General features: G+C 44.6%; 2 protein-coding genes across 7 annotated transcripts in view; one reads left to right on the plus strand and one right to left on the minus strand.

Annotated features, from left to right (window-relative positions):
• The window catches only part of PPP2R3A (protein phosphatase 2 regulatory subunit B''alpha), a 53,339-nt gene extending 43,887 nt beyond the window's left edge, over positions 1–9,452 (plus strand). For 2 of the 6 annotated variants that reach the window (XM_068692788.1, XM_068692789.1), the window contains exon 14: positions 7,461–9,452. In XM_068692788.1, coding sequence (XP_068548889.1) covers positions 7,461–7,761 — 301 coding nt within the window. In that variant the 3' untranslated portion in view covers positions 7,762–9,452. Of the gene's footprint in view, positions 1–2,390; positions 6,437–6,698; positions 7,372–7,460 lie in introns of those variants that run through there. The other 4 variants (XM_068692791.1, XM_068692793.1, XM_068692790.1 and 1 more) reach the window with 3 other exon arrangements.
• MSL2 (MSL complex subunit 2) lies at positions 9,183–25,526 on the minus strand. Its single transcript, XM_068692794.1, has 2 exons — positions 24,732–25,526; positions 9,183–12,732 (listed from the first exon to the last, which is right to left on the minus strand). The coding sequence occupies exons 1-2, from the start codon at positions 24,871–24,873 to the stop codon at positions 11,135–11,137; spliced, it is 1,740 nt and encodes a 579-aa protein (XP_068548895.1). The 5' UTR covers positions 24,874–25,526; the 3' UTR covers positions 9,183–11,134.
• Between the last annotated feature and the right edge of the window lie 1,560 nt (positions 25,527–27,086).

Raw genomic sequence — 27,086 nt, forward strand, 5'->3', positions numbered from 1 at the left:
TGAACAGTATTCATAGAGCCATTTAAATAAGAGTGCTGAGACAATTGCATAATTTTCAAAACTTCCCACACTGGAAACGTCTTGGATAACAGTAGCATCTAGTAATTAGCCACAGAAATTTGCAAAGCTGCTGAGAGCTGTGTTTCCCTTTCTCCCTGTGATGTGCATCCAAACAACAAGCAGCTGCTTTGAGCTGCCTTGCCTTTTTTTGGCCTTCACAATGAAAGATGAGGTAACATAGGATGGAAGATAAAATTGTTATATTCCCTGGAGCCACTCTGCAACACCTGTATGCTTAGCACAGAAAAGAAATAGGAGTCTGCCATAAAAGCTTTGCAGGACCACAGATCACCAAACTCACCAAAAACTGAATTGGCAGGTGACGACTCATTTTTGAAGTCTGTCTGAAACAGCTTCGTCTCTTCCTGTAAAGAGCATGTCAGCAACCTTGCTGCTTGCTTTTAAGAGCCCCTGAAAAGCTCTGTAGTCATGGCAGCAGGATTAGATCTCATTTGTGGAACATAGCAACAGAGCACGCAGGAAAAAAGGACGGGAAAAAGAAAAACAGAGCTGGATGCCCAAACAAGTTTGCTAGAAAGAGGCATTGAGTTTTTGCACAATCATCATTTCTGTTGTCCTTTGAGGATGACAGAAACAGAGTGGGGACAAAACCAAGAGGATTTATGAGCTCTTAGAGGGAGCAGAAGATTTTTTGGCTACGTTAGCTGACAGAATCTGAAATCCATTATTTGTCTTCCTAATACACATGAAAATAACCATCATTCAGCAGTCACAAATGAATTATTGGGGCAGTCTGCATCACATTTCAGACTTAACCCTGCCCATAGCTTCACTGGATGGAAGGTTCCTAAAACCAGTGTCTGGGTGCCTGCAGACTTGCCCATGAGAGGAGCGCTGCTTGCGGAAGAGGAATCTCACCAAGATACAGTGGATACTCAGCGTGACCTCATGGATGCTGTGACTCTGTTGATAGCTGGTCAGACGCTGTCCACGTGGTGTTGTAAGGTAGGAGGATCTTGTGGTGTTTATTTCTGATTCCGAGTGGCAGATTCAGAAATTTCTAAGCACTGCTATGGTAAATTAAATACCTGTTGGAAAACACAAGCACAATACAATCACCAAAAAGAAGACAAGATGTCTTTTTGCTCGAACCTACCCCTTGGAGCATGCTGTTTCACTGGAAGCTTAAGGTGATCTGAACACTTCGCAGCCATGTTTCCTGGTTTACACATATGCGTACAAGTTTTGATGAAGAGAGCCTGCTTCCTGGCGAATGCACGTGCATGATATTGTTTGAAGGCAGAAGCACTAGTTGAACCCGACCACAGAGGCTCTCAGAGCAGAAATGCTTTCTCGCAGCCCAAGCCGCAGCCTGCCTGGCAGCAGTGGACACTCACCAGATGCCACGTACACAGAATCCTCCCCACGGCAGGAGGCACAGCCTGGCAGGCAGAAGTGGCTCCTGAGGACTTGTGCCTGCGCAGGGGTCAGCAGAGGGAAGAACACCACAAGAAGTGGCAGGCAGTTCTTTCTTGGTGCTGCTGACAGAGGGGTATCGGAGTTCATCGCCATTTATTGCTGCGCTCGCCCTTGGAAGACACACTGCACCATTGCCTGTGTAACAAGCACGGCCTCCAGAACTGAAGGAAGACTTTGAGTTTCTTGGGAGTTCAGAGAATAACCTGTGATATGCTGAGGCTGGGGAAAAAAAACTTGGTAAAAGTCATTTCTCACCAACTGGAAGGGGAGGAAAGCCCCAAAGCACCATCCTCTGCTGCAGAGCACAGAACCTGACTAGCCCGAATATGCAACCAGGTGGAGATGAGAACTTGCAGGCAAGCCTCCCTAAGCCATGAACACTAGGACCTGGCTATTAAACTTCAAACCAAGTGAGAGAGGAATATGACAGTGTGGCCGCCGTTGTTTTTCTGCAAATGGCAAAGTGTCTTCTAAGCCAAAAGATGCTTTGGAAACCAGGGGTTTTTGAGCAAGTCTGAGCAAGCCAAATCTCCTTTAGGACCTGAATCTGTGGCTGAGCAACTCTATTCCTACACTGAACTATTAAGGCTACTGCAAGATACTGACAACTGTTACTAAAACTGTATTCAAATTTTAAGATGCTAAACACCAGTGAAAAGTTGTTTCAGAACCTAGGAATGAGGATGGATGGGAGCACAAAGTCATGTCAGCTGTCAGAATACTGATTACTGCCACACTGTTTTCAATGCCTTATAAACATCCTCCTTGAGATTAACATCCTGCATGTTACTGTATTGTAGCCAAATGGTTTAGTGGCCACTGAAATAACTTACCTGAAAAATGCTCTCACCAAAATACAGCTTTTAAAGACCCACCTTTTATCTTTGCAGATCATTTGAAGAAGACTATGAGACAGATGAAGTCTTATCTCCCTCTGAAACTGGAGACAAGTCAAACTAGTTATCTCAGATCTCTCAGCAAAGAGAAATGGAGAACGTGTAATCAATATCTGTCAAACTGGATAGCAGTCAGCCCCGAGACACTTAGGGACACTTAGGGGTTTTTCTTAAGTCCATCATTGGCGCAATGTGCTTTATTTTGTACACTGTAACTTGAGAACCCTTTTTCTCTTCTTGTATAACTGAAATGACATAATTTCTATAAAAAGGCTTTCTACAATGTGTTATTGTGCACGCTCATTAAAAATGGTGATTGCACCTTGTTTCCTTTATATCTTTCCATATAAATGTCCCCAGATGTGCAATAAATGCCAGCATCTAACGATAAACTAAGAACTGCATACAACATCTACAGTGGTCATCTCTCAGTCAGTTCAGTCCTGTCTCTTTGTGACTTAATACCCGTGACATGAACTGCCAAATGAACTTAAAGGTACATCTAGAAATCTTTGAAATGCAAGTCATAACGAAGTCCTTATTTTTGCTAGTGTCCTGGAAACCAAGGCACCGTGCCTGCAGAGGGAAAGAGTGGGGTCCCTTTTTGCTATTTAAAGCTTTCATAGATGATGCTGAACAAATTTTACTCATCAGTCTGTGGACAGTTGAAGTACTGCATGATATAATGTTTGTCTGAGAATTTACGACACATTCTCCTGTGCGTGCAAGGATCTTCCCTATGAATCAGGCTAGTGTTTTGTCTCCATAAAATTACTTTGTACCATATTTACAAGAGACATCCAGCTGGTGTGCTGAAACTGCTGTGTTTTGTGTGCATCAATTCTGTTTCCTTCTTCTGCTCTTCCCATCTCTGTAATCTTGCTAATCTGTAGCCTTCTGCAAGAGACTAAGCTGAGATCATGAAGAAAAACCATCAGCCCTAACATAACGTGGTAAATTTCTGTTAACAGAGGCATTCTTTATCTTGTAAAAGAAACAATCCCTAAATATTGCTGACTTTTTTTCCCACCCATGAAATAGACCTAGTTTTGGAGAGGAAACGGTGTAACTGATGAATTCTTGCTGCAAGGACAAAACTACTGACTCCCTGTGGAATTCCAGCTGGTGTCTCCAGTAACAGCACATGATCTGCTGCTGGAGCTGTCCCTCCTTTCCCACTAGCAGCTATTTGTGATTCAGCACAGAGGTGACTGTAACAGTCTTCGCTGTAACTGTATCAGCCCTCACTTCTGGCTGCCATAAATGATAAAGGAATAGATTTGGGACTCACCTTCTCTGGTTTGGCAGAGGTTTCACCTGTCATACTTGATTTCAACTATCGTAAATGTGCCCAAGCATGTAATGCTCGGTTGGTATGTGCACACCGCATTTCCTGTTGCCTCACCGAATGAATATCAAATCGTGACTCTTCGGGGACATCCCTGTGTGAATTGCTGCCAGAATACCAGAGAGACAACTGCCAGTATCAGATCTCCGAGCGGGCAGCTCCACGTCTGCGCTAAAGGCAGAACCCAGTCAGTTAATGGGCAACTTGTATATACACGCAGACACTAGTAGCCCAGCACAGTTTGCACATAAAAATGCTAGCACAATGGTACATTAATCCCTAGATGATACCTCTTAAGTGTTATTAATAATCAAGTAAGTAATTGGCTGATCACTACAATTCACTACAATGCAGCTTCAACTTTTCCAGGAGCCTTTGAAGTGACATGCCTGCCTCCCGATGCCTAGGTGGGACGTACTGCTACCTTGTTGAGGCAACTCGCTCATCAAGATCGAAATCCAAAAGAGAGTTTTTAGTTACGCTGGGCTTAAGACCTGTTCTCTTTTCCATGAACAAAGCTGCTATTTTACCTAGATGCATATATGGAAAAATCCAGGATCCTGGGATGCATTTTTTTTTTAATATATTTGGGAAACTCCGGATGCCCAGGTTCTTAACAAAGGCACTTTGAGGTATCTTGCATTCTACAGCAGAAGATTTAAGGGGGTGTGAGAGGAGAGACACCACTCTGACCAAGCCCCTTAATGGGTAAGCCCCTTAAATGCCTCTTTGAATGCAAGAAGAACACAAGAGCGGCTCTGCTCAACATCAGGACGTTTGAGTTACATCTCCATCATTGCCATAACCCAGAGTGGAAAAGCTTTACTAGGAAAGACCCAAAAAGACCCAAATGCAGAAAAAACTAGGAATGGCTGCAGAAATGTATGTAGGATGGAAGTTGCACAACTGCCAAGCGTAATCAGCTCTGTCCACTTTTCACCTGAAAGAACCAAGGCAAAGCGTTGCAACTCTTTTCTTCAGTATCTGGGTTTAGAAGCCCATAACTCGTAGTTTGATGAAACTTTCAGTCTTTCCAAAGACAAAGATTACTCAACGGAACAAGAACATAACCCATTCTGGGCTGAATTTGAACCTTCCTGTTACTTCAACCACTTCTCTGACAAAGTAGAGTGATTCAAACCCAATTCATGTTTTTCTAGCAGGGCAACACATCAAAGCTAATCGAAGAAATAATAATAATAAATTAAAACAAACAAGCAAACAAACAAACAACTTTACAGCAAATGTTATGCATCACATACAAAGACGAGTTACAGAAACCACCACTACTATGATCTCAAAGCAAAATGTGCAGTAATTTGTAGTATTTCCTTCTGGAGTAGAATTCCACCCTTTTTCATGTACCTGGGCAAATACATGTACAAATAATCATAACTCAACAACCACAGATCAATTAATAAATGACATATATTCTACATCCGACTTGCAACTTCCCCCTGCTTGTAGCTTCTCTGGATGGAAGGTTTCTAAAGTTGCAGCATCTAAGCATAGTACATTTGGGAACTCCTGTCATACTTTCAGAGTTTCTCTTTCTAGGATAGTCAAAACATAAAAAGAGCAGGATGTTTGCCAATACAGACACCAGGCTGTTCAACCGCAACACACACCAGATTCAGAGGCTACAAAGCTCTCTAAAATAAAGCAACCTAGGAATTATAGCACAGAAAGCTTGTAGGAACCCACCTGATTTTGACTCACCTCCTCAGTGCCACTTCAGATGTTGCATACTTTAAAGACAGATCGTGCATTTTTCGTTGGAAGTCTATCTCAGAAATCTATTATGAGCTGGATTCCTTTTTCCTTATAAATAGTCAGAAAAATGAGTAAAATTCAGTTTTGCATGATAAAAGAATGTGTCTATATTTGTTCCCTCTAATCTGATTTTATCTAGCAAAAATACGCCCTGTGTCCTTATAGAAAACCTCACTTCTTATTTTTATATTCACCAACACTCTCTCCCCGCAGTACTAAGACAGGAGATGTGGTTTGATACAACCACATGCATTACTGCTCAAATGGTACTAGCCTGACTTTTTTTTTTTTTCTTTTTTTTCTAAAACGTCAGTAGTAATTCCTTCACTACAGTTTTTGTCCGCAAAGCCCAGGCAGTGGCGTAGTTCCCCTTCTGCTGGTCTGCCACCAAGCGGCAGTGTTGCAAAACAGACACGGACAGCAAAAAGAAATTCCAGTCAGTCTCAGGTTTACAGAAAACATGGCAGAAAAGCTTCCTGCTTTCGTGAGCTAAGAATTTAAGAAAGCTGACTTGAAATACTCCAACCGAGGTACTGTGCTTAGTTTCTGAAACATGCCTGAAAGACCAAAAGAAAAAAAAAAGAGGTCACTGAAGTGTCATTGTAACGGTGTGTACTTCTGGAGTATGGCACTTCGAAATCACAGTAACCTAGGTCTATGCAATTAAAAATGAACCTCAGTGAAGAGCGTGAGCTGCTGTAATAAAAACATGTAAACGATGCTTACCCTTTTAATCTTTTGATGGTATATGGGTGATGGTTTTAGAAACTGAATATTTAAATAATAAAGGTTCTCATACTTTGTAAAAGTAGTTTGGAGACGTTTTGTGCTGGCATGGTTTTATCTTTGTATTTTTACTTTGTAATTTCTTTTTCTTTTTGGCAAATAAAGGACTTCTGAGTTGAAGAAGTAAAACCTGTCTCATGGTAGTGGCACAGACTTGTTTTTTTTCACTTAATCTCCAGCTGCTGTCCCAAAATTGTCTTCCCTATTGCTACTGAGCTCACACCATCCAGGAAGCCTACCAAAACCAAAAGGCTAGGCTTTCTTCTATAAAATACTGTGGAAAAGAAGCCATCCTAGCACTTAGCTTCCTCACATCTTCCTCAATGTGGAGCACCATCCCTGTGCAGACTTACCAAAATTCTGAAGTCCCTCATTTTAATCTCTCCTTAAAACAGACATCTCCTGGATCCTCGGCAAGTGGCATGGAAAGAAGGAAAAACAAAACAAAAAAATGATTCCTTTATATGCAAATGCTCAAGCAGAATCGCTGTGTTATCTTAGGACTTCATCCATGCGACTGACAGCTCAGCGTTCTTCCCGTGGATATCTGTGTATTGCACACTTTTCAGTAGGGACCTCTGGTTTTCTTGAAAATACCAAATGCAATTCAATTCTAAAAATGAAATAGTTAAGACCGGACAAAGAAGATGTGCTTGCAACATGATCAGTACTATAAGAAGTATTACAGCTTTCAGAGTGAATTTCAACAGCTATGCTGCATACATCTGAAGATATTCTAACGTATACAAAGCTGTTCTTTTTTGTTGTTTCACTCCTCAGGAAAGTTACTGTTAGCAATTCGAGTTTTTACTGTAAATATAATTTGTATAAAAAGTAATACATAAAAAATGGCTGGGGTGTGTGCTTACATGCAGTAAAGAGATGTTTTTAGTCTGGATCATACCAGAATTCTTTGCAAGATTCATGTGCCACATCTGTATGATCTTTTTCTTCAAAGTCCATTAGTTTCACTGAACCCCAAGCTTCTTGCTGTGCGAGAAGTACTTGCCTTTGAAAGCAGGGTTTTCAGGTTTTATTTCAGACTGCTGGTACATTGCATCTCTACAAGGTTCTTTTCTGACAATTCAAAATTTGATGGTACTTGGGGGGAGGGGGGGGGAGGTCACCTTCGTTCCTTTTCTGTCTTACGTACACAGGAACTCCATGATGACACAAATTGAAACAGCTGCAGAAGACAGCATCTGTTACCTGCCTCCTCCGTTTGTGGGAGTGTTTTCAAATTCGTGTGTGCGCACAAGAACTTCTGCAGGGAGTTCAACAGTAACAGAAGAGCCTGCAGCGACCCCACTGTTCCCAGGTACCGTATGTTGGGGGTGGACAGGTGAGAGAACATCACCTGCACGAATGATCTGCTATGGAGCAGCCAAGTCAACACAAACCAAGCGTTTGTTTCCTGTTTCACTTCCCTTCCCTTCCCCTCCTCCCTCCAGCCTTTAATTCCAACCTAGTGATTTCAGTGATGCATGATACATGGAAAGACCCTTTCTATTTAAAATGGAAGTTTAAATGTTTTCTCTTTCTTGAAAGAGTGTCCTCCATATGTTCGGATTGAGATGACCAGAAGCACTAGGCTAGCTTTGTACTGGTACACATCAAAAATGATCAGAAGTTTGCCCCTTCCAGAGGAAGCTCTGTTCTTTCCATCTCTTCAAGACATTTCCAGGCAGGAGGACTGCCATAGCAAGGCATTTGCTGCTTTTTCCTTCCAATCCAGCTCTACAAACAACAGAATTTGATTAAAGTTTGGAAGTTATCACTTCCTGAGGCAGACTGGGTAGAAGGCTGAAGTATCACACCCTTCCTATATGAAAAGAAATCCCCGAGCAGCCTCCTCTGTGCCAGCGCTGAGAAAAGTTCCCTTCATCAACAGCACCACAGCAGGAACGCCAGGTCGGCAACAAACAGGGGAAATCCCGCAGCCCAGGCCAGACAGGCTAAGCTAGAGCTAAAATTATCATTGCAACTGCTCTCTGTCAGTGATTCCCCAGTGCTTCTCCACATATGGCCAACAGGGAGCGAGGCCTTGCCGTGGGTTATGCTGGACGGAGTTTTCACTTAACTCCTTTTGACAATGAGCAACGGTGGGAAGGTCCCCAAACACCACGCTGTAAGGTCCCTGTAAAATGGAAACTAAAGCTTCTTAAACTAGAACCACTGCAATTCTTTTCAGAAACATTATGATCCTTTCCATCAGTCAGCTTACTCAACAACTACTAGCCGGGAGGTTTAAAAGAAAAAGCAAACCAAACAAGCCCTAATTTAAACAATTACAGAATTAGTCATCAACAGACTAAGTAGTATTTAGACAATAAGTTCAACATATGCCACACTGATGCCCTTAGCAGTTGCAAAATAGAATTAGAAAACTAACATTTATTAAATCAATTAGAATTTTAATATACATTTCAAGAACGTGGCAGCATAAAAGGAAATGTTTTTAGAAACAACCTGAATCTACCATTTGCACTTTTACAGTAACGATCAGGGCTCCCCTGTCAACGGTTCCAAACACACTTGACCTAAAACACCAAATGTTGGTACCATATTCAATGCAGCAGTGAGAAGTTGAAGATTCCAAGTCCTCCCGCATTTGTGGAGCGAAGGTGCTACGCATAGAATGTAATCCAAGTCTTAGTAAATGTACCATCAACAATCCCAGCAAAACTTAACAGCTCTGCGAAAGCATTTAGGAACAACCCATGCTACACATCTCACTCCCCTTAAACCAGACTCTGGGTTGGCTACTTCTCTTACACGTAGCGGACTAATAAACAGATTTACATCAGTAGGTCACGACCAAACCACCGTGTCAGAAAATGGTAGGATCCTCTTGGGTCAACACAAAAATCACATACAAGTTTAACTAAATACATTTTAATAGGACATCATTAAATCTCATGAGGGCTAAAAAACACAGATCTTAGGTACTTGGGTTGGCAAATAAAGACAAGAATACTAAGAAGCATTTTCCACCATTTACTCATTATCAAAAATATTTTTCAACTCTTCTTGCAAAACAAAAACAAAAAAGTACAGACTGGACACGTACATCACATTTTTCTTCCTATGGCTTTAACCCCCCACCCTACCCACCCCACAAAAAAGACGGGGGGAGAAACAAACCAAAACCAACAAAAAGATCTGACCACATTCACAGAAAATGACACCATGGTACACTACAAAACAAAAGGAGGTGTCATTTGTGTCCAAAGGTTTTTGCTTATTTCTTAGGTGAGTAACCATCATTGTATATGCTTTGTGCCAAATCAAAATACACCTAACGTTAGGTCAGAAAGCGCTGCAGATTTCGTTAGATGAATTAAAGGAAAGATGGAAGCAGTTATAACTAACTTGAAAAATTCACGTACTATTTAACATGCTGTTGAAACAGGAATTGCCTTTTAAATAAGAAGGTAATGTTTTGTGTTCTAGTCAGCCCATTTGTGCTGTATCATTCAAAGAGGAGAAACTTCTGCTTTCACAAAGTAACTGATTTTTTTTTTTTGGTTGCCAATGAAATCTTAAATGCAAGACTAAATGCTTCTACTCTAATTTAGGAATTACAATGAAATAAAACTTTTTTTTTTTTTTTTTTTTATAAAGCTGCATTTCTACAAAGGTGCTTTCATTTTTAATGCTTTTTGAGATAAGCTCTTTGCCAACTTTGTGTTATTTTTTCCATTTGAAGCCTTTCAGCCCAGGTCAAAAAGCATCACCCTTTGAAAGCAACTTTCAATATATCACAGAAGAACGAAATGGATTCTGGGTGAATTATACAGATTGATTTCTAAGGCCAGATATTTTGGATATTTGTTAGATAAAATAATTGTCTGCCCCAGCTGAAAGATACCTGTCAGCAAAGTCCTACCCCCAAGGTAAAAAAATCAGCAGTGGTAATTGCTGGAAGTCTCTGTATATTGCAGACATTGCCTGGGGTGGGGGGAACAGCCACAGAACCTCTCTACTCTGTAACCCACCAAAAAAAAAAAAAAAAAAAGGAGAGAATGGTGCTAATAAAACTAGCTTTGTGCATAACCAATTTTCCCGCCCCAATCAAAATAACAACATGTCAAACAAATGGAGCTGGCACAGGGGCAATGACGGATCAGGAAAACAACCTGTGGAATTGTCAAGGAAAAAGCAAACGCTGGTATTAACGGGACAGCACATTGGAGCCAGCAGTTTAACCTTCACGTCTAAGCAACTGATCTTCCTGACCCTTGTTTGGAGGCTGACTCTTTTGGGGCTATTAGCTTTCTCACTATATTCCCAATCTTTTCATTTTTAAACTGCTCCATTGCCAATTCTCACAATCAAAAGTTACCCAAGGGCCTTATCAGACTGGTTTCCCCAGCTTGAAGCTGCATTTCCTACAGGAACACTAGGTGATCTTCTAGCAGTAGTGTCTGTAACTGATTGATAATTGCTTTTCTACATCATAATCTAGCACAGTTGAAATGGACTAACTAGATACCACTTAGCTACATTTACGCGGAAGCTTTGACTGAGCACAAAGCATGACCGTGTACAATGAGGTTAATATATTCCTTGCCAAAGATCTTGTGATAAAATCATTTACATCAGCAATTCATCTCAAACTATGAGGTGCTGTAAGAACTAGAAAACAGTTTTAGGGTAACTCCTCCATTATCTGCAACTATTTCCCAGACACTAATACACATAACATAGCAATGAAAAACACTTGATACAAGTGATCTAAACGCAGGAGCTCCAGCAAGTTAAACAGAACCATAGCTGCCTTAAAACTGTCGCAGTTCCCCTACTGATGGCAGGGAAAAGAAAGAAAGATTCAACAGTCATATCTCATGTCTATAGCTTCATCCAAGCTTTTATCATCGTGTGTACTGGCAGCTAAAAACGTCGTTACTGGTGACCCTGTCACATTGATTACACTGGTGCTTGTGCTGGCATTGCGCACCGCAATGCTTGTCACATTAATGCCCAAAGTAAGCCTAGTCTGCTCCAAGGCCTTTTCTGGCACTGCAAATGCCTCCAGCTTCTTCTCCCCGTTAGCCATATAGGAGTTTTGGCAACCACGGCATATGCAGTCAAGGCAGGCTTTGCGGTTAGAGTAGCAAGGGCAGCGTTGGCCACGGCATGTAAGAACACTTGGATTTTGGGTGGCACGACCACATTTACACCCTTTCTTTTCTTGTGGCTTTTTATACACAGTTTTTGTTGGGCTTCCTGGCATAACGTTACTGCTAGGAACTTTCTCCTTTGCTTTGTCTTTTGTTTTCAGCACTCCCGGTTTGGCTTTTGGGTGAGATTTCTTAGGGGCATGTTCTAAATTCTTTTTCATGCTTTTGTTAGACAGGAGCACAGTTTTACTGATTTTGGGAGTAGTGCCTCCGTTAGGTACAGTTGCAATAGGCTGCAAAGACATTTTGTTTTCCTGTTTCACTGTTACAGGAGCCGACGCTCCCAACGTTGGGCCACAGATGATGCTGGAAATGGGCAGAGGTTGAACCTTTTCACTGTCGCTTTCCGACCGAGACCGCTTTCTGTTTAACTTAACCACCTTAGGCGTTGCTGCTGTACACGAGATTCCATGAGGAGAAGCATCTGAGGACATGAAAATGTTATGGCTAAGGGGAGGGGGAGAAAGTTGCAGGAAAGGGCCATTAGTCATGTTTGTCTCCAAGCTGGGCTGCAAATTAGAACCACAGACTTCGGTATTTGAAACGGTCTCTAAGCTCCGTAGAACTTCCTCAACACTAAGGAGAAGCGATCCACCTGGTTTTATGTCTTCGCTGAAGCTGCAGATGTCAATGCCTGTCGTACACAAGTCACTAGTAGAAACGGTATCACACACAGGCTGCAGGCTGCTAGAGATATCTTCATTTTTTATATACTCTCCAGTACTACACACATCAATCGTGTTCGTGTGTTCAGGAGAAGGGATATTCACTCCAAGTTTATCCACTGAAAGCCCATTACAATTGGGCAACCCGTTGATAACAGAACCTCTAACATCAGCGTTGTGTGTGCTTTCAGGTACTGACGTAAAACTAGCTGGAGGATCGTTTGTAAGTTCTGAGGTTGAAGGTACTGGGGAATGTGTCAAACACAAAGCCAAGGCTGTATCGGAAGATTTTTCCGTCTCTTCATGGAGTGGTGATCCATCTTTGAGCAAAGCCAAAAGATCTGCAGAACAATCAACTGCTTGGATAATATCTCGTGCCAGTGGAGTTTGCGTTATGTATTCACAGAGTTTCTTATAGCAGTTCACTAAAATGCTTAGCTGCTTATTCTCCTCAAACTGTTCGTAGTCCTTGCACCAGCTACATGATGGTTTCATCATCATCTTCTTGCCTTTACAAGGTTTGCAGACATAATGCTGACATGTGGAGTTTGTGGGAGCAATAGGGTCTTGTAGCAAATTTCCTAAGGGAAAAAAAAAAGACTACAATGAACTCAAGCCACATTTCCAGGATAACACAGGATGAATTCCTTGTAGCATAAGCCAAAAAAATTGCCTGAAAAAGTTGAGCAAGTCACAAGAAAATATACCGTCCAAACAATAGTCTAAAAATTCTCACAGCTGCCGTATCTGATTTTAAAACATTAGGAAAAAAACACAGAAGAACATCCCACCATAATTTGTCATGCTGCTGCAGCCTTTAGAAACCCTCTTAGCTAAAACAGTACCAGCCCCTTCATTCCCTTCAGCAGTTTCTTCCATTGAAAGTTACAAAACACACAGGATTTCTATGAATTTTCCAAAAGCGCAACAACAAACCCCCATGAAGAGCTACTGCAGAGATTTTAATGAAATTAGTGAAAACAAATGGAAACTGAGCAAAGGGAAACCCTAAAAGGAATGTAAAAATGATGAAATACCAACCCCAAAAGGAAAGAACACACAGCAGAGACTTTGTTTTACTTTTCATTTGGCCGGGACTAAAAATAGAGCATAGCTTTGTGACAGTCAACGCCATGAATAAAGCACAAAGATTTCAGCTTTGTGAGCAACGAGAACAGTTAAATGCCCCCCACGAATTCTTACAAGCACCAAATAAAACACCTAATATTGTATTTCAATAAAAATGAATATAAATATATTTATTGCTCCTTAATAGCTAGCTCTTGTTGCACGTTCTGTTTTGGCACGGGGCGACTATTAACACGTCCTAGGGAGCGGTGGCTCCGCGTTTCCCAAGGCACAGACACGTAACAGTGAAATAACACCTAAGATTGTAGTAGTCACAGCCATGATGCTTAAATACTTCAAGGTGTCAACAACAGCTCCTGTGTCCTGCACAGGGGTGAGGAAATCACAAAAAATGTTCTCTGAGATCTTACTGTTAAGAAAAAAAAATTAAAAAAATCAGTTGCTAATGGACTCCAAGTCACCTGACAGCACGGGCGTTAGACACCTAGTGCTGAAAACCTGTCAGATCTCCGAATCTCTGAAACTAGGTCTGGGAGGATGTTTTTGCTTATGTTAAGAACCAGCCCTGTAACACATAGGGATAAAAGTTGAAATTCTGCATAGAAATAATCCAGCTAGTAATTATCCATAAAACAACAGTATTGCTTTGTTATTTTTGGCCAACTCTATGACAGAAAGATATTCTAAGTAAATTTCAGAGTATCTATAGTCAGCTACAGAAGCGGGCTTCTTCCCCTTCTTTCCAGCAGCAGATTTTCAGCTCTGATCAGGACTGTCTCCCCCTGAGGAGCCTTTGCTGGATGAGCTACAGCAATCAGTGAATCCTCTCCCAGATTTCCCACCCCAGTGCAAACATGCTGTTAGGAATAAATGAATAAAATTCTATAATTTGGGAAGAGAAAGCAAAGTGCATATAGTAAAACAGACTGAGATAAAAAGTCCTAATCAAAGGTATTTTCTCTCATCAGCCGCTTCCAAGGAAATTTTAATCATGTGAACCTTCCCTACTGGATTCTCGTGATAGCCCTTCAGAGGGATACAATTTGCTGAATCTAGCTGAGTGCAACAACTTATGAACTACGTAAGAAAAAACAACTTTTCTATGTTGTATTAGCTTAGTCTAGAATCCAGTCCCTCAAGCAGGAGAACAAGACCTGCTGTTCTGATCCTTAGCTGCAGTAGCCTTCAAACACAAAACTTGGCCCTACACTGTGTATCTTTTGCCCAAATGTTCCACCCCTTTCCCAACCAAGCCCTCCCTACTCTTCACTACTGAAAATTTTTGAAAATTCAACTTTCCGTGTGTTTGAAGTAACAGGAAACTTGCATTAGCACAGTCATTTCGCGACAATCCTGAATTCTGTGAATGAGCTGATGGAGACTATCTATCCCCTGTTCCCTTTGAAGCCCAAATCCCTTGATACTTGCAGCAGCCCTCCTCCGTCCGAGCCACCTTTCAGCAAAAGTGGACTGATTTAAGCTGAGTTTTGAGCAGCAGATAACAGGGGTCAGTGCCTAAGGCATCATTGTTTGTGTTTTTTTGTTTGTTTTTGTTGTTTGTTTTTTTTTTTTTTAATACATTGAGGGAAAACAGATTCTTTATAAAGTTACCAGGTGACAGACATCAACAGAATGACAGGTAAAAACTCATTACACTGGAAATGGAAGAGTGACTGTACAGAAATTGGCAGGATTTGATCACAGCCACCTAAAAGTGATACAGGAGGAACAGCAAATAGAAGAAGCTGCAGTTAGTGAAAGGTTCAACACACAATTACAGCAATATTTGGCTGGAAAAACGCATTTTATGACCAAAGATTAGATATTTAACTTTTCTTTGCTCATCTAATGAGGAAGAGCTGACTGAGGAACACTGACCCCAGAAGACCCTACAAAGACAACAGCAAAACCCTCTTTGAGCTAAGCAGTGAAGATTTACAGCCAAGAAGGAGAACCTGAAGCCACACAATGTAACCTGCAATGAAAATGCTGAAGTTCCCTTTCAATGACACTATTTAAACAGCAAGGCAGGCAGAGATGTCCATGGTGGTCATCAGATAGGATTTGCGTTTGTGAGCAAAGTCAGGAATTTCCATTGGGGAAGAAACAAAAGAAAGCTTTAAATCACACCAGCTGGTCTCACAAGCCATGTCCTTAGGCACAAGGAGTTCAACGACTGTCTGGCCCTTCAGAATCTTGGGTATTCCTACCAGGCACAGCAGAAACTCTGCTCTGACTAAACGCCTGCAACACTTCTCATTTAATGCTCCGAGACTGCAGAATCCATTGTAAAAGCACGCATGCATCCACAGCCAAACACTTCCACCACCAAAAGACCTCCAGCATTAGCACCCAGCGAAACAAAGCAGCTGGGTGTGCGCCTTGGTCCTCTTCAGCCTTGTTTTGCTACTTGGAGCTACAATGATCAGTGTGTGGCAGATTACCAAGTATTAAAATACTTACAGATGAGACTAAATGAACAATTTACAGTCACAATTTAACTTTTAATTAGATTTTTTTTTTTAAATCTCATTGCCAACTGTGCATTTCATTTAGCCCCAAAAATTACACTTATCCCAAAATAAATTTGGCTGAAACTGCTGAATGGGTACGAAAGCTAAAAGAGGATACAAAAATCTGGAAGAAACATAAAATAATCCAGAAGCTTAGAAGAGAAAGACAGATGGACAGACAAAACAAAACACTTTACATGCTCCCTGGAGGAAAGAACACAATGAGTTCTACCCTCAGTAAATGCCAGCAACCTACACAGAAGAGACATTGGGAATGCCTGAACCATGGGAATATTTTCAGCTTGAGCTCACATCTCATTGAATATTCATTCTGCAAAGTTTCTTTCTTTATGGATTCTGTGGCACCTATCACTAGTCAGTTTTAGTACTGTTAAAATTAGAAAGAAAAAAAAAAAGTCAACCACAAGATGCAAATTCACAGAAATTTAGATTTCATTAGTTTTAATATTTGGGGAATGCTGTTAAGTCAACAGCAGTGTCCCAGAAAGCCAACACCTGAGCTACTACCAAGACTCTGGAGGCACTAAGCTTTGGGATATTCCAAACCTGTGGCTCCACAGGCTCCCTGGGTGTAACATTCATTGCTGCTGCAAATTAGCAAATCCCCCCAGGTAAGACTGTAAAATTCACCAAGACAATAAAACAGCAATGATTCGGAGATGATCCAGCCCATCCTCAAACTCCTAAGAACGACCCCACTGGTCAGACTAAAGATCCACCTAGCACGACATCCTCTCTCCCTAGTGGCCCAAAGCAGATGCCGTGGGCACAGAGTAGGAAGGAGGAAACAAACCCCAAGTGCTTGCCCAGCCTTTGGCCATCACTCGCTGAGATGCTCCTCACGGGAGATGGCATTTCCACGTACTCAGTAAGCCTCAGACTCTCCCCAGAGGTTTGCCTCCCCTCCCAAGCTATTTAACATGTTATCAGTCACAACAGGCTTTGACAAGAAGTTCCCTGGGCACCGTGCTGAGAATAACCTTTTTGCTTTGAATCGTTACTCCGGCTGGTTTCACTCGGCAGTCTCCGGGTCGCATGCTGGACGAGGCCGCAGTTGGTCCCTGCCCCTCCCCTGCACACCACCGCAGGTCTCACAGCCACCTACTGCATTTCCCCACGTTCTCCCTCCCAGAGTGAGGGGTTCTGGCAGACACAGCTTCATTCAGCACCGCAGTGAAGTTCACCGCTACATTCTCTATTCAGTTTCTGATTTTTAACACTTGTTTTACTTTCGATTGATAGCCAGTACTGAGCTGATACTTCCACGGAGTTTTCTGTTGAGAAGCCAAGATCTCGCTTTTGGCCGGTAGCCATCAACGGTGCCACTTTCTATACATTCACAAATTTATTTAAGTCTGTAAGATATAAAACCGATGAGCTCTGAGAAGTTTGTAATATTTTTCTCCATGTTTATCATTCTATATTTATCTGAGCTAAATTTAATTTGCCATTTTACTGTGCAGTCATTCATCCTGATCAGATCCTGCCACGTTTACTCAATGCAGACCTTCATTTTTACTACCCTAGATAACTTGGTATTACTAAACTTCACCTCATCTCTGCTCACCCTCCTTTGCAAGGGGAATATTAATACACCAAAAGCAAAATCATGTTCTTACAAAGCCTCCAGTAAGAGGCTTCACATTTCCCTAAACAACATCAGATCTTAACTATCCTACTCTCAGAAAGGTTCACCAGCATCTACTCGAATACAAGCACTTACACTTAATAAGCAGCATACACAAAGAAAATACTGTTAATATATTATTTACAAAATACCACAGCTGTCCTGGAAAGGCTGCTGCCAGGAGGGAGGTCATTTAGACCACAAGGAATACTTCCTATTGTGTTCCTTAATGAGCATTACTTCACAGCTGCAGGAAGAAGGGAAGCATCTGCAAATTGTATCTCATGGACCAAAGGAGGAGAAGAATTGGGAATCAACATGACTATTAGGTGTATGTATCTAGCAAATGTGCTCCAAATGGGTGAAATACACAAAAAAAAAAAAAAAAAAAAAAAGAGGACCTTGATTCAAAACAGGCCATCTCCCTTCATTCTCATCTACCTTGAACAAAGGCAGAAACACAGTGCCCTAGAAAAGTGGGTAAACACCCCACACATGAAACGCCCCTGGCAAAGCCTACTGTAACATTACATGCTGCATTTTTAAAGACTCAAAAGTTTTAAGACTGCTGTAACCTATCAAATCCTATTTTAGTGAAGCCAACCGGGACAAAATTATGAAGTCAAATTTTGTTACGAGTATAAATGAATGTAGCACTGGGGTTAATCTCAAGCATTGGTCTGCCAAAACAAAATCTTTAATCCTCAGTTGCATTCACATCACTAGAAGTGACCTGCATTTTATAGTGCACAGCAAGCAAGTGGAAAGCTCAACAGCCACAGCCATCTACTGCTTTCACTCTGCCTGATGAGCACAGGGGATTCCCAGCTGCAAGGAAGGGATGAAACAAAGGAGGACACCTAACCTATGCAGGCTTTCAACACCTAACTTGCAGTGACTGTGATGGCCATGGTGGCAAAGTTTTGCATGTAACGATGTCATCCAAAAGGCAAGGCTGCTATATTTTAAGAGGCTTTAAATGGCAATGTTGACACGTCTACTGGGGGTACAAGACACATTTAGCATGCTTCCATACACTATAAGCACTCAAAAGAGTTAAAACATGCTTTGAACGTTGTAGGCCTACTTAATTATCACATTCTTAAGGCAAACAAGAAGTAATGAAAACTGTTTTTTCCCCCCACCAAACAAAACATCTTTCGCCATCAAGGTGAACCTTCAAGACAACTGCTCTTCAAGCCCACTGGAGAAGGAGCGAGCACTGGGCTGTGACCACAAGGCTCGGGAGACGGAGATCCACAAAGTTATCACTGAAGGACTTCAAAGCAAATTCTGTTGTAAAAGCTGGACAATTCTAACTCCTTGGAAAGTGCAGTGCTCGACGTGCTGTGCATTATTTCTCAAGTTACATGGAAACGTCAAGAATCTTTTTTGGCCTCATGCAGAATTCCAATCTAATATCAAGCACCTCCTTACTCCGTATTTACTCAAACTAACCTGTAAATCATAACATAGTAAGAAAACAAACCAAAGAAATCTGTGTTTGGACTCCCTAAGTCCATAGACCTGGGCAATTAAGTTGTCCCAACAAAGGTGCCTGTTGGCAACATATTAACTTTTCTTTAAACACTCTGAAACGTAATCAGTTTAATCAATATCCTCAGGCGACCATCAGAACTAGTCCATCATCTCCCATTGCCTCAATGAGAAACACACCAATCACGTCAGAAGACAATACTGTAACCCTCGCTTTGCCACCTCCTTTTCAAGTCTGGCACCACCAGCCCTCAGGGTGGAAACTACAGAACTTCTCTTCCTCCTATGCTTCCAATTTTGTTTTAAGACAGGAGTATTTTTAGAGTATCTTTAGTTAAGAAACCCACTGAAATTCAACTGGTACAGCTTTGTGTTGTCAAAACTCAGGCAGTACAAAGCAGACAACCTTGAAAAAGCACTTCTCCCAAGAGTCACGTGCAGGGTTTCAAACAGGAAAGGGAAACGGTGATTTTAATTGAGGAGATAAAGAGGAAGAAAAATCAACCAACATAACATTGGCTAAAAATTGGTGCATTCAGAGATACGAGAGTGGAAATTTCATAGGCTGGTTATATCCGAAACCAGAAGGAAAAGAATACTTGCAACAGAAGATACTTTATAGGTACTTTGTCCTGTATTTCAAGCTCCCTGATAGCTGTTACAGAGATTCTGGTTATTTTGCCCATTCTTCAGAAAGTCAGAAGTGTTTTGGTAACCACTGCATGTAATTTTTAGGGGGGAAATAACACACTTAAAAGCCACCCGTACATGTACATGATAGCTGGACAGTATTTTTTGACAGTTAAAATGGAAAAAAGAAGAAAATGTCAACAAAAAATACCTAGAAAGAGTCACCAACGCATATTATTTTCAAACACAAAAGGCAACTGATCTGGCACAAATCAGCCTTCACCCTCTCTAATAAATGGAGAACGGACACAGAATGAGAATCGTACCCTCCATTCTTCCATCACAAAATTTAAATATGCTTTTTCTCTTTAAAACATTGATATCCAGGCTTAACTCACTCAGGAACGGCTCAAAACCCAAACAGAAAGTCTAGTATCATGCATATAATTATGGTTTTTAGTAGTGGGAATTTGTTCCTTCCTTTTTTTTTTTTCCATCTCCATGACTAGAAATTGAATTTTCTAGAAGTTTTAAATCTATTTAGGTGTCACACAACAACCCTTCCTTCTCCAAAGGACGTCGCATAGCTGCTGCATGCCTCCAATTGCCTCAGTACCATCAGCAACCCTACCCCAGTATGTGATACCTCAGTACCACAGGCCTGTAACTCGCTTGCATTCCACTGGCTTCTGGAGCTTCTTCCCTTAGGTAGAAACGCTCATTACGGAAGTTTAAAGAAATTGCTTTGTTAAAAAAGGCTACTTCACAACTTCCCAGTGGCAAAGCACAGCCCAAAGCCGTAAGCGCTACTTGGGATCTGTAGTGGTGCTGCTGAGAGCTGCGGACAGACAAGGGGTCTGGAGGAGGGCACGCCGCGGAGCAGCGCAGGGCGAAGCAATGGAAAAGGGGCGAGGAAGAAGAGGAGGAACCATCACTGGGCTGCCAACACAGACAGGGTAGAAGAGAGATGCAGGTGCTTACACGACTTGATGTAACACCAACTCTGGAGAAAATTCAAACCTAGCTAGTTGAATCAACTCTGTAAGGCTCAACTTCTATCTACAGCGTAAAAGTTTCAAAAAACAGGCTAAAACATTTATACAAGAGCAGCCTGGAAGTAACATCCCTATACTGATCATCAAAGAAAAGAAAACAAGTCAACAAAATACTTCTTTTTATTTAAATCATGCCATTCCCATGCTGGCAGTTGCTTCCACAATGCTACCTGACCACAGAGCCTTCAGCCCCCTACCTAAAACTCTCTGGAGCTATTTCAAAGCATCCAGCGGAGCCGTGCAGGGCACCGGTCAGCACCACCACATTGTTTCTTTGTTCCTTCCCACCCCTTAATCTCTTTGAAGCCACATGTTGTCTCACATCCCGTCACTTAGATTACAGGATGCTTAGGACAAGAGCTCGGTTCTCATCCTGCATTTCCACAGCACCAGCAGCCTCTGGGTGCCCGCCCCAGTGCAGCGTTACGCTGGAGCCCCGCAACCTTTCCAGTGCTTTCGCATTCTAAATCGGCAGCGACAATCTGTCAAACATTTTTAAATATCCGTCAGAGGTTCCAGGGTGAAGTCTTCCAAGGATAAAAAGCTCAGCTGATCTGACTGGCAAAATCTGTCACTTAAACATTTTAACTGAATTGCAAAAAAAAAGTGTGTTAATGTGGCAGAGCCAACTGAGATTCTGAGTGACTTGCAGTAACCTACACAGGATTCGAAACAGAGCGAGTCACTCTTAAGAAGATTTTTATCCCAATAGGCAGTGTTTTTAAAACATTAAAGTTTGTTGCATAAATCCTACAAGGCTATTTTTAAATGAAATGAGGTATCAGCACACCGTTTAACAACAAGCACTTTAGTCTAGAGGCTAAAACGCAGATTTCACGTCCTCGAAACACGGATGGCATATACCTTCTCTCTAAAGCACGCTCAGAGGAGCTATTTTTAAGTTTAAAAATCTCTAGGAAACGTCACCTTATGCATCCCGTGAGGACAACACGCTGCCTACAGCACTGTCTAGAAAACGAGCGCATGACCACACTCACATCCCAAAAGCACACACGCTGCCGTACCATCGGGGGAACTGCACCTTTCCAGCCCGTTAGGTAGGAGCCGTTAGGAGACCTCAAATCCACCCAGAACAGATCTAGCTGACTGATTTACAACGCCAGGCTGTATTTACATTACAGCTTTCTGCTGATGTAAGTTTGGGCGTGCCAATTTGAGTCTAAAATCAGAACTTTAATTAGAACTTCGTAATTACGTGGGTCCAAACACTTCTGCCACCCCTGCTGTGGGAGCTGGTTTAAAAATCTATCAGCTCAGAAGAAACTCAGTTGGTTTATGTCTAGTGCATTGAGAAAATAGTGAAAGCACAATACTGTCAGCTGATTTATGTAGCTGTCACCTCTAAAAACACTTCTGTAAAATTAAACGGACAGTCTTGACTGCAGAATTAATACCTACAGAATAACAGAGCATAGTGGGGTGCATTCTGAGAAATTAAATACTGCAGCTGATGACATGAGGAGCGCTAAATTGGGGAGTGAAATCCCAAGGGAAGTGCTAGAAGTCCTGCACGGGACTTGAACAAACGCAACTCTGCAAAGTGCAGGGGGTTATGCATCACTGATAATTCAGGCAGCATTTCTCCAACAAAGCATGATTTTTAGACCTTTACAGTCAAGACCTCATTTCACCAAGTTCTGAGCAAGGAAAGCACCAGACACGCAATGTCCCACGTACTCAAACCCACACCCCAGCATTTGGATCTCACGGTTTACGGACTACAGATGGGCAAAAAGAGCAAATGTCGGAAAAGCTTTAAGTGTGTTCAAAACAGACTGGTAGGTTTTAGACGGTCAAAACACCCACTCCTGTGATCACTGACATCTCACAAAGTGATCTTTGCCTCACTACTTCAACATTTATCTGTCTAAATGCTGTCTACAATTAAATAGGTCCTGATGGTTGGAAGGAAGGCAGAAGATGTGCTTTAAATGACCTCACATATCCAGGAAGCGCAGCAGCTCTTAGCCCCGATGTGTACAAGAAAAAAAGAAAAAAAAAAGTTTTGGAAATAACGCAGCAAGGTCAGAGGGCTGAAGAGAGAAGAGGCACCAACATTCACCCACGACAGAAGAGAGAGAAAAGGAACACAAAAAGCAAACAAGAATGTCAATTTGCCTTTACCAGTCCGAGCCGAAGATTTACAACTGCTGTTTGACACCAGCACGGGCAGTTCTGTATCGGACAGAAGCGCTCTCCCATGACTAACTGCCTGCAGGTTCAAGAACAGCACTTCACTAACTCTGCAGGACAGAAACTGTATTTTAGGGTCTGGGTGCATAGCACCCAGCCTCATAAAGAACCAGGAACTTGCTGAGGCCTCTATACGCTACAGGGCCACAAACAGAGGTCCAGACGCTGAGAGATAATCTTGGGAAATCACTTATAGACAAAACATTTGAAACAAATAGCAGCTACAGTTATCTGAAAGTCAGACACAGTAGGGAAAAAAAAAAAAAAAAGCCAAAGCAGCAACCCTAAAATTTGAATAAAAGATGAAGCAGAACCATCAAGAAGTAGTTTGTAGGTCTGAGTATCCACAGATGCACGAGCCCATGAAAACCTAAACAAGCACAGGCTGCCCCCTCAAACTGAAAGTGACAGAAAAGCCATGCAAGAAAACTGAAGAGGGGAAAAGTAGCTCAGGAATTTGGGTAGGGACAAATTATAGATAGACGATTCCAATAGCACAGAGTGCAAAAATAAGACTGCAAAAGGCCAAGAAGGAAAGAAGTCAAGGCAAGGAGAACAAAGAATGCATTTCAGAGGACTGGGCTGAGAGTGGAGAGGTCCGGCAGCACAGCAGTGAGTCCCTATGGACACATAAGAGACACACAGTCTCTACATAAGTATCTTAATAAAATAATAATAATAATAAAAAAAAAAAAAAAAAAACCACCACAGAAATATTAGCATATTTTTAGGCAGAAACTAATGAGTGAGCAAAAGCAACAATGATTTATGGAAGAAAACACAGTTAAAGGTTGGAAGTAACAGGGCCTAAGGTAATACGTGAAAGATAAAGAGCCGAGTTGCATTAATACTGACAGTGGTTATGCGAGGAAAAAAAAAAAAAAACTTAGACAAATTATATCAGGAAATGACGATGCCGTGATCCTGGGAACAGGCTCCCTCTTTCCCAGTACAAACTGATCTCTATTTTCTAAGACTCTAAGTGGGAGGAGCTACCGCTACAGGATAGGAAGCCTCCGAGACTTGTTTAGCAGCCTCAACAGTTGAAGTCCCGATCTCGTAAATAAATACAACATTTAACTTCGCGAACGCCACTAATTCGATTAAGCCTTGCCGGGACCACACACGCTCGTAAAGAAAAACCACCCGCCGACGGAAAGGCCACGAGTCCCGCCTGGGAAGACAACAAAAACACACGCAGGGCCGGGGCTTGGGATCAGCAGAGAACAACACCAGGACGCACAAAGCCGGGGCTCTGACAGCTCGGCCGCCCTCCTGCAGCCGCCTGCAGGGCGAGCTGGCGGCGGGGGCTGACAGCGCGCCCCGAGCCTCCTGCCCCGCACGGCCACGTGCCCCCAGCTCGGGGCGCAGGAGGCAGCGCCGAGGTTCCGGCCGCCTGCCTCTCTCCCCACCAGGCGCAGATCGCTTTTTATTTTTATTTTTTATTTTTTATTTTTTTTTTTCGCAGCGGGGAAACGGCGGGAGGCTGCCGGCCTGCGTGCTCGCCGCGGCGGTTGTTGTCACGGGCTGATTATCTCGGCGCACTAACAGCCTTCGGATTTCTTTTGTGCGCTTGACATTCCTGGCCCTCCACCTGCATTACTTTGTGCTCTTTACGTTTTTGGGGGCGTGTGTTTGTGTTCCTTCCCTCCCCACCCCCCCGGCTCGGCCCACACCTGCTCTCGGCCCCCTCCTCGGCACCACAACCCCCCCCCCCCCCTCCACCACCCCCCCGATCCCCGCCGCCAGCCGCACGCCCCCTGCTCGCCTGGGGGCAGGGGGGTGCCGGGGAAGGCGCCGCCCGGAGCCGCCCCCACCGCCGCCGCCCCCCTCCTCCTCCCCGGGGCTCCCCGGTGGCGGTGCGGGCAGCCCGCCCGAGGGCCGCGCCGAGCCCCGGGGCCCCGCCGCGCCGGGAACAAAGAAGGGTTCCTCACCGCAAACGCAGCAGGAGAGGGACTGCCTGAAGTAGGGCAGGAGCTTGTTAATCTCGGAGAAGGACTGCGGGTCCCCGGGGTCGTAGTTGAGCACCAGGCGGCTCGCGGAAACGTAGAGAGCAGTGGCGTTCACCGGGTTCATCGCCGCCGCTCGCGCGCCGCCGGCTCCGGGCCGAGACGAGGGCGCGGGCCGGGGCCGGGGCCGGGGCCGGGCCGGGGGCAGCCCGGGTGTCACCTTGGGCCGGGGCCGCCCGGAGCCGCGCGGCGGCGGCGGGGGGGGCGGGGGGGGCAGCGCGGCGCGGGGCCCGGCCCCGCTGCTCCTCCGGCCCCGCCGGGGCCTGGCTGCCGGGCGGCCGCGGCGCTCCGAGGGGCGGCGGCGGCGCTACTCCAGGCCGCGGGCCATGGCGGGCCGGGCCCTGCCGCTGCCGCTGCCGCTGCGCTCCGCCCCGCTGCGCTCCGAGCCCGGCCGACGCGTCCCCGGGGGCGGCGGGGGCAGCGCGGGGCGGCGGCGGCGGGGCCGGGCCGCCCGCTGAGGTGAGGGGGGGGGGTGGGGGGGAGGGAGGCGGATGCACCCGGGCCTCAGCGCGGCCGCATCACCGCGGCCTCCTCCGCGGGGCCGGGCCGGCGCTCCTGGCTGCGCGGCCGCGGGGCGGGCGCCGCCGGCGGGGCAGGGTCCGCCGCCCGATCCGCGCCGCGATGGCGACGGCGACCGTTACCCAGCGCCAACCGTCACTGCGGGGCCATCGCCGCGGCCGCCCAGCGCCGCCGCCGCGCATGCGCCGCCGCCGGGGCCGGGGCCGCGGCACCCCCCCCGCTCCCCTCCGCCTCCCGCCTCCCGCGGGTGGGGGGGGCAGCGCCCTCTAGCGGGGCCCCGCCGCCTCAGCGCCGTCCCCTCAGCGCGGCCGCCCCGCCCCGGGCACGCAGCGCCTCTGGGGGCGCCCCCCGAGCCCCGGGCAGCCGTGAGGAGCGGGGCTGGTGACCCCCCCCCGGTGCCAGGCGGCGGTGGGGGCTGTGTGCCCGCAGCTTGGGGCGTCCCCGCTGCGAGCAGCGCTGAGGGAAAGGCTCCCCGCGGCCAGGCCCCGCGCTGCAGTGCTGCCAGCGCCACCGAGGCAGAGTTCTGCTTGAGAACGTGTTTGGCCCTTCGGAACGTTCTCTGACAGAACTTGTCCTGCTCTCTCCGTGTTCACCTGGGTTTGCCCGTGCTGGAGTAACCTAGGAGTGACGCTGGGACTTTTCGTTGTCCCTGGCTCCTCTCGGGAATCCCCCAGCGTCCCAGCCCACCTCAGCGTGCAAACAGGACCCAGGAACGTAGGTCTTGATTCCAACCACACACACAGCACTTCTGGTCCTTGTCACTGCACAGCCACATTCCATAAATAGCTTATGTACCAAACCACGACAACAAACTGAAGTAACATTCGAGTATAACACCAGTATATTCTCCTATATATGTCCCTGTATCCCATCTTCTGCCAAAAATGCATACACACAAGGGGTCCCTGGCACCAGACACAGGCCAACACACACCTGCGTTAGTCCACCTAATCTGCCTTTAGCCCACCTTACAAGACTTAGGTGCAGCTTTCCAGGGTAGATTCAAACTTCCAAGCATTTCAGCCATTATCCCAATCCTTGGTGTACATTCAAAGCACACCCCTCCCAAGGCACCATTTCCCTGCTGCCATCACAGCCCCTAGTACAAACCCAGTGTCCTGAATGCTTTTCTCAACCCTTCCCTGACCACATCCCACTGCTCTGGCTGCCGTCTGAGGAGCTAACTTGACAGCCGACATCCAAAGGGTTTTACCAGTCTTGTCTGACTTCTGGGATGTATTCCTTCAGGACATTGTGCATGACCTAGATCGAGCAGTTGGCATCTGTAGTGTTCCAGGACCAAGCTTCAGTATCCCCATCCACAGCTTTAACCTTAGGGTGTAGATGGCATTATTCTTACATTTTGTGATGGACATAGGTTGGGGCTCTACCTGAGAACAACTGCAAGCCTCGCAGGATAGTTAATGCAAGCTTCCTCTAGAACTAAAAGTAAATCTTACTCTTGAAAATTACAGTAATAACCTAATACAAAAATGTGATAGCAAGACTGGGTAGCTGATACGCTTCTGACCAAGGAAAGCCCATGGTGCTTTTTTTAAGTATTGCCAGTTGATCTGCTGCATCTGACTTTTGTTTTATTCAAATGCTTGACCTGAGGGTCCAGGTTTCTACTAGCGCAGTCCAAGAGGCAGATATAATTTTTCCAACCTCTGTGATTGCTTCTATCAGCATCACTGTTCTCAGGAGCAATTCCTGAGGCCCTCAGTTGTTTGTGATCACTAGGACACAGAGTAGTACAAT

The sequence above is a fragment of the Anas acuta genome, chromosome 9 (genome assembly GCF_963932015.1).
Source record: "Anas acuta chromosome 9, bAnaAcu1.1, whole genome shotgun sequence".
Lineage (NCBI taxonomy): Eukaryota > Metazoa > Chordata > Aves > Anseriformes > Anatidae > Anas > Anas acuta.

Bases quoted from the DNA above. Each gene is read 5' to 3' on its own strand.
- MSL2 (XM_068692794.1), bottom strand. From the start codon at position 24,873: ATGAACCCGGTGAACGCCACTGCTCTCTACGTTTCCGCGAGCCGCCTG. The intron at 12,733-24,731 runs GTGAGGAACCCT...TTTTTCCCTTAG, and splicing joins CCTCTCCTGCTGCGTTTGCG to GAAATTTGCTACAAGACCCT.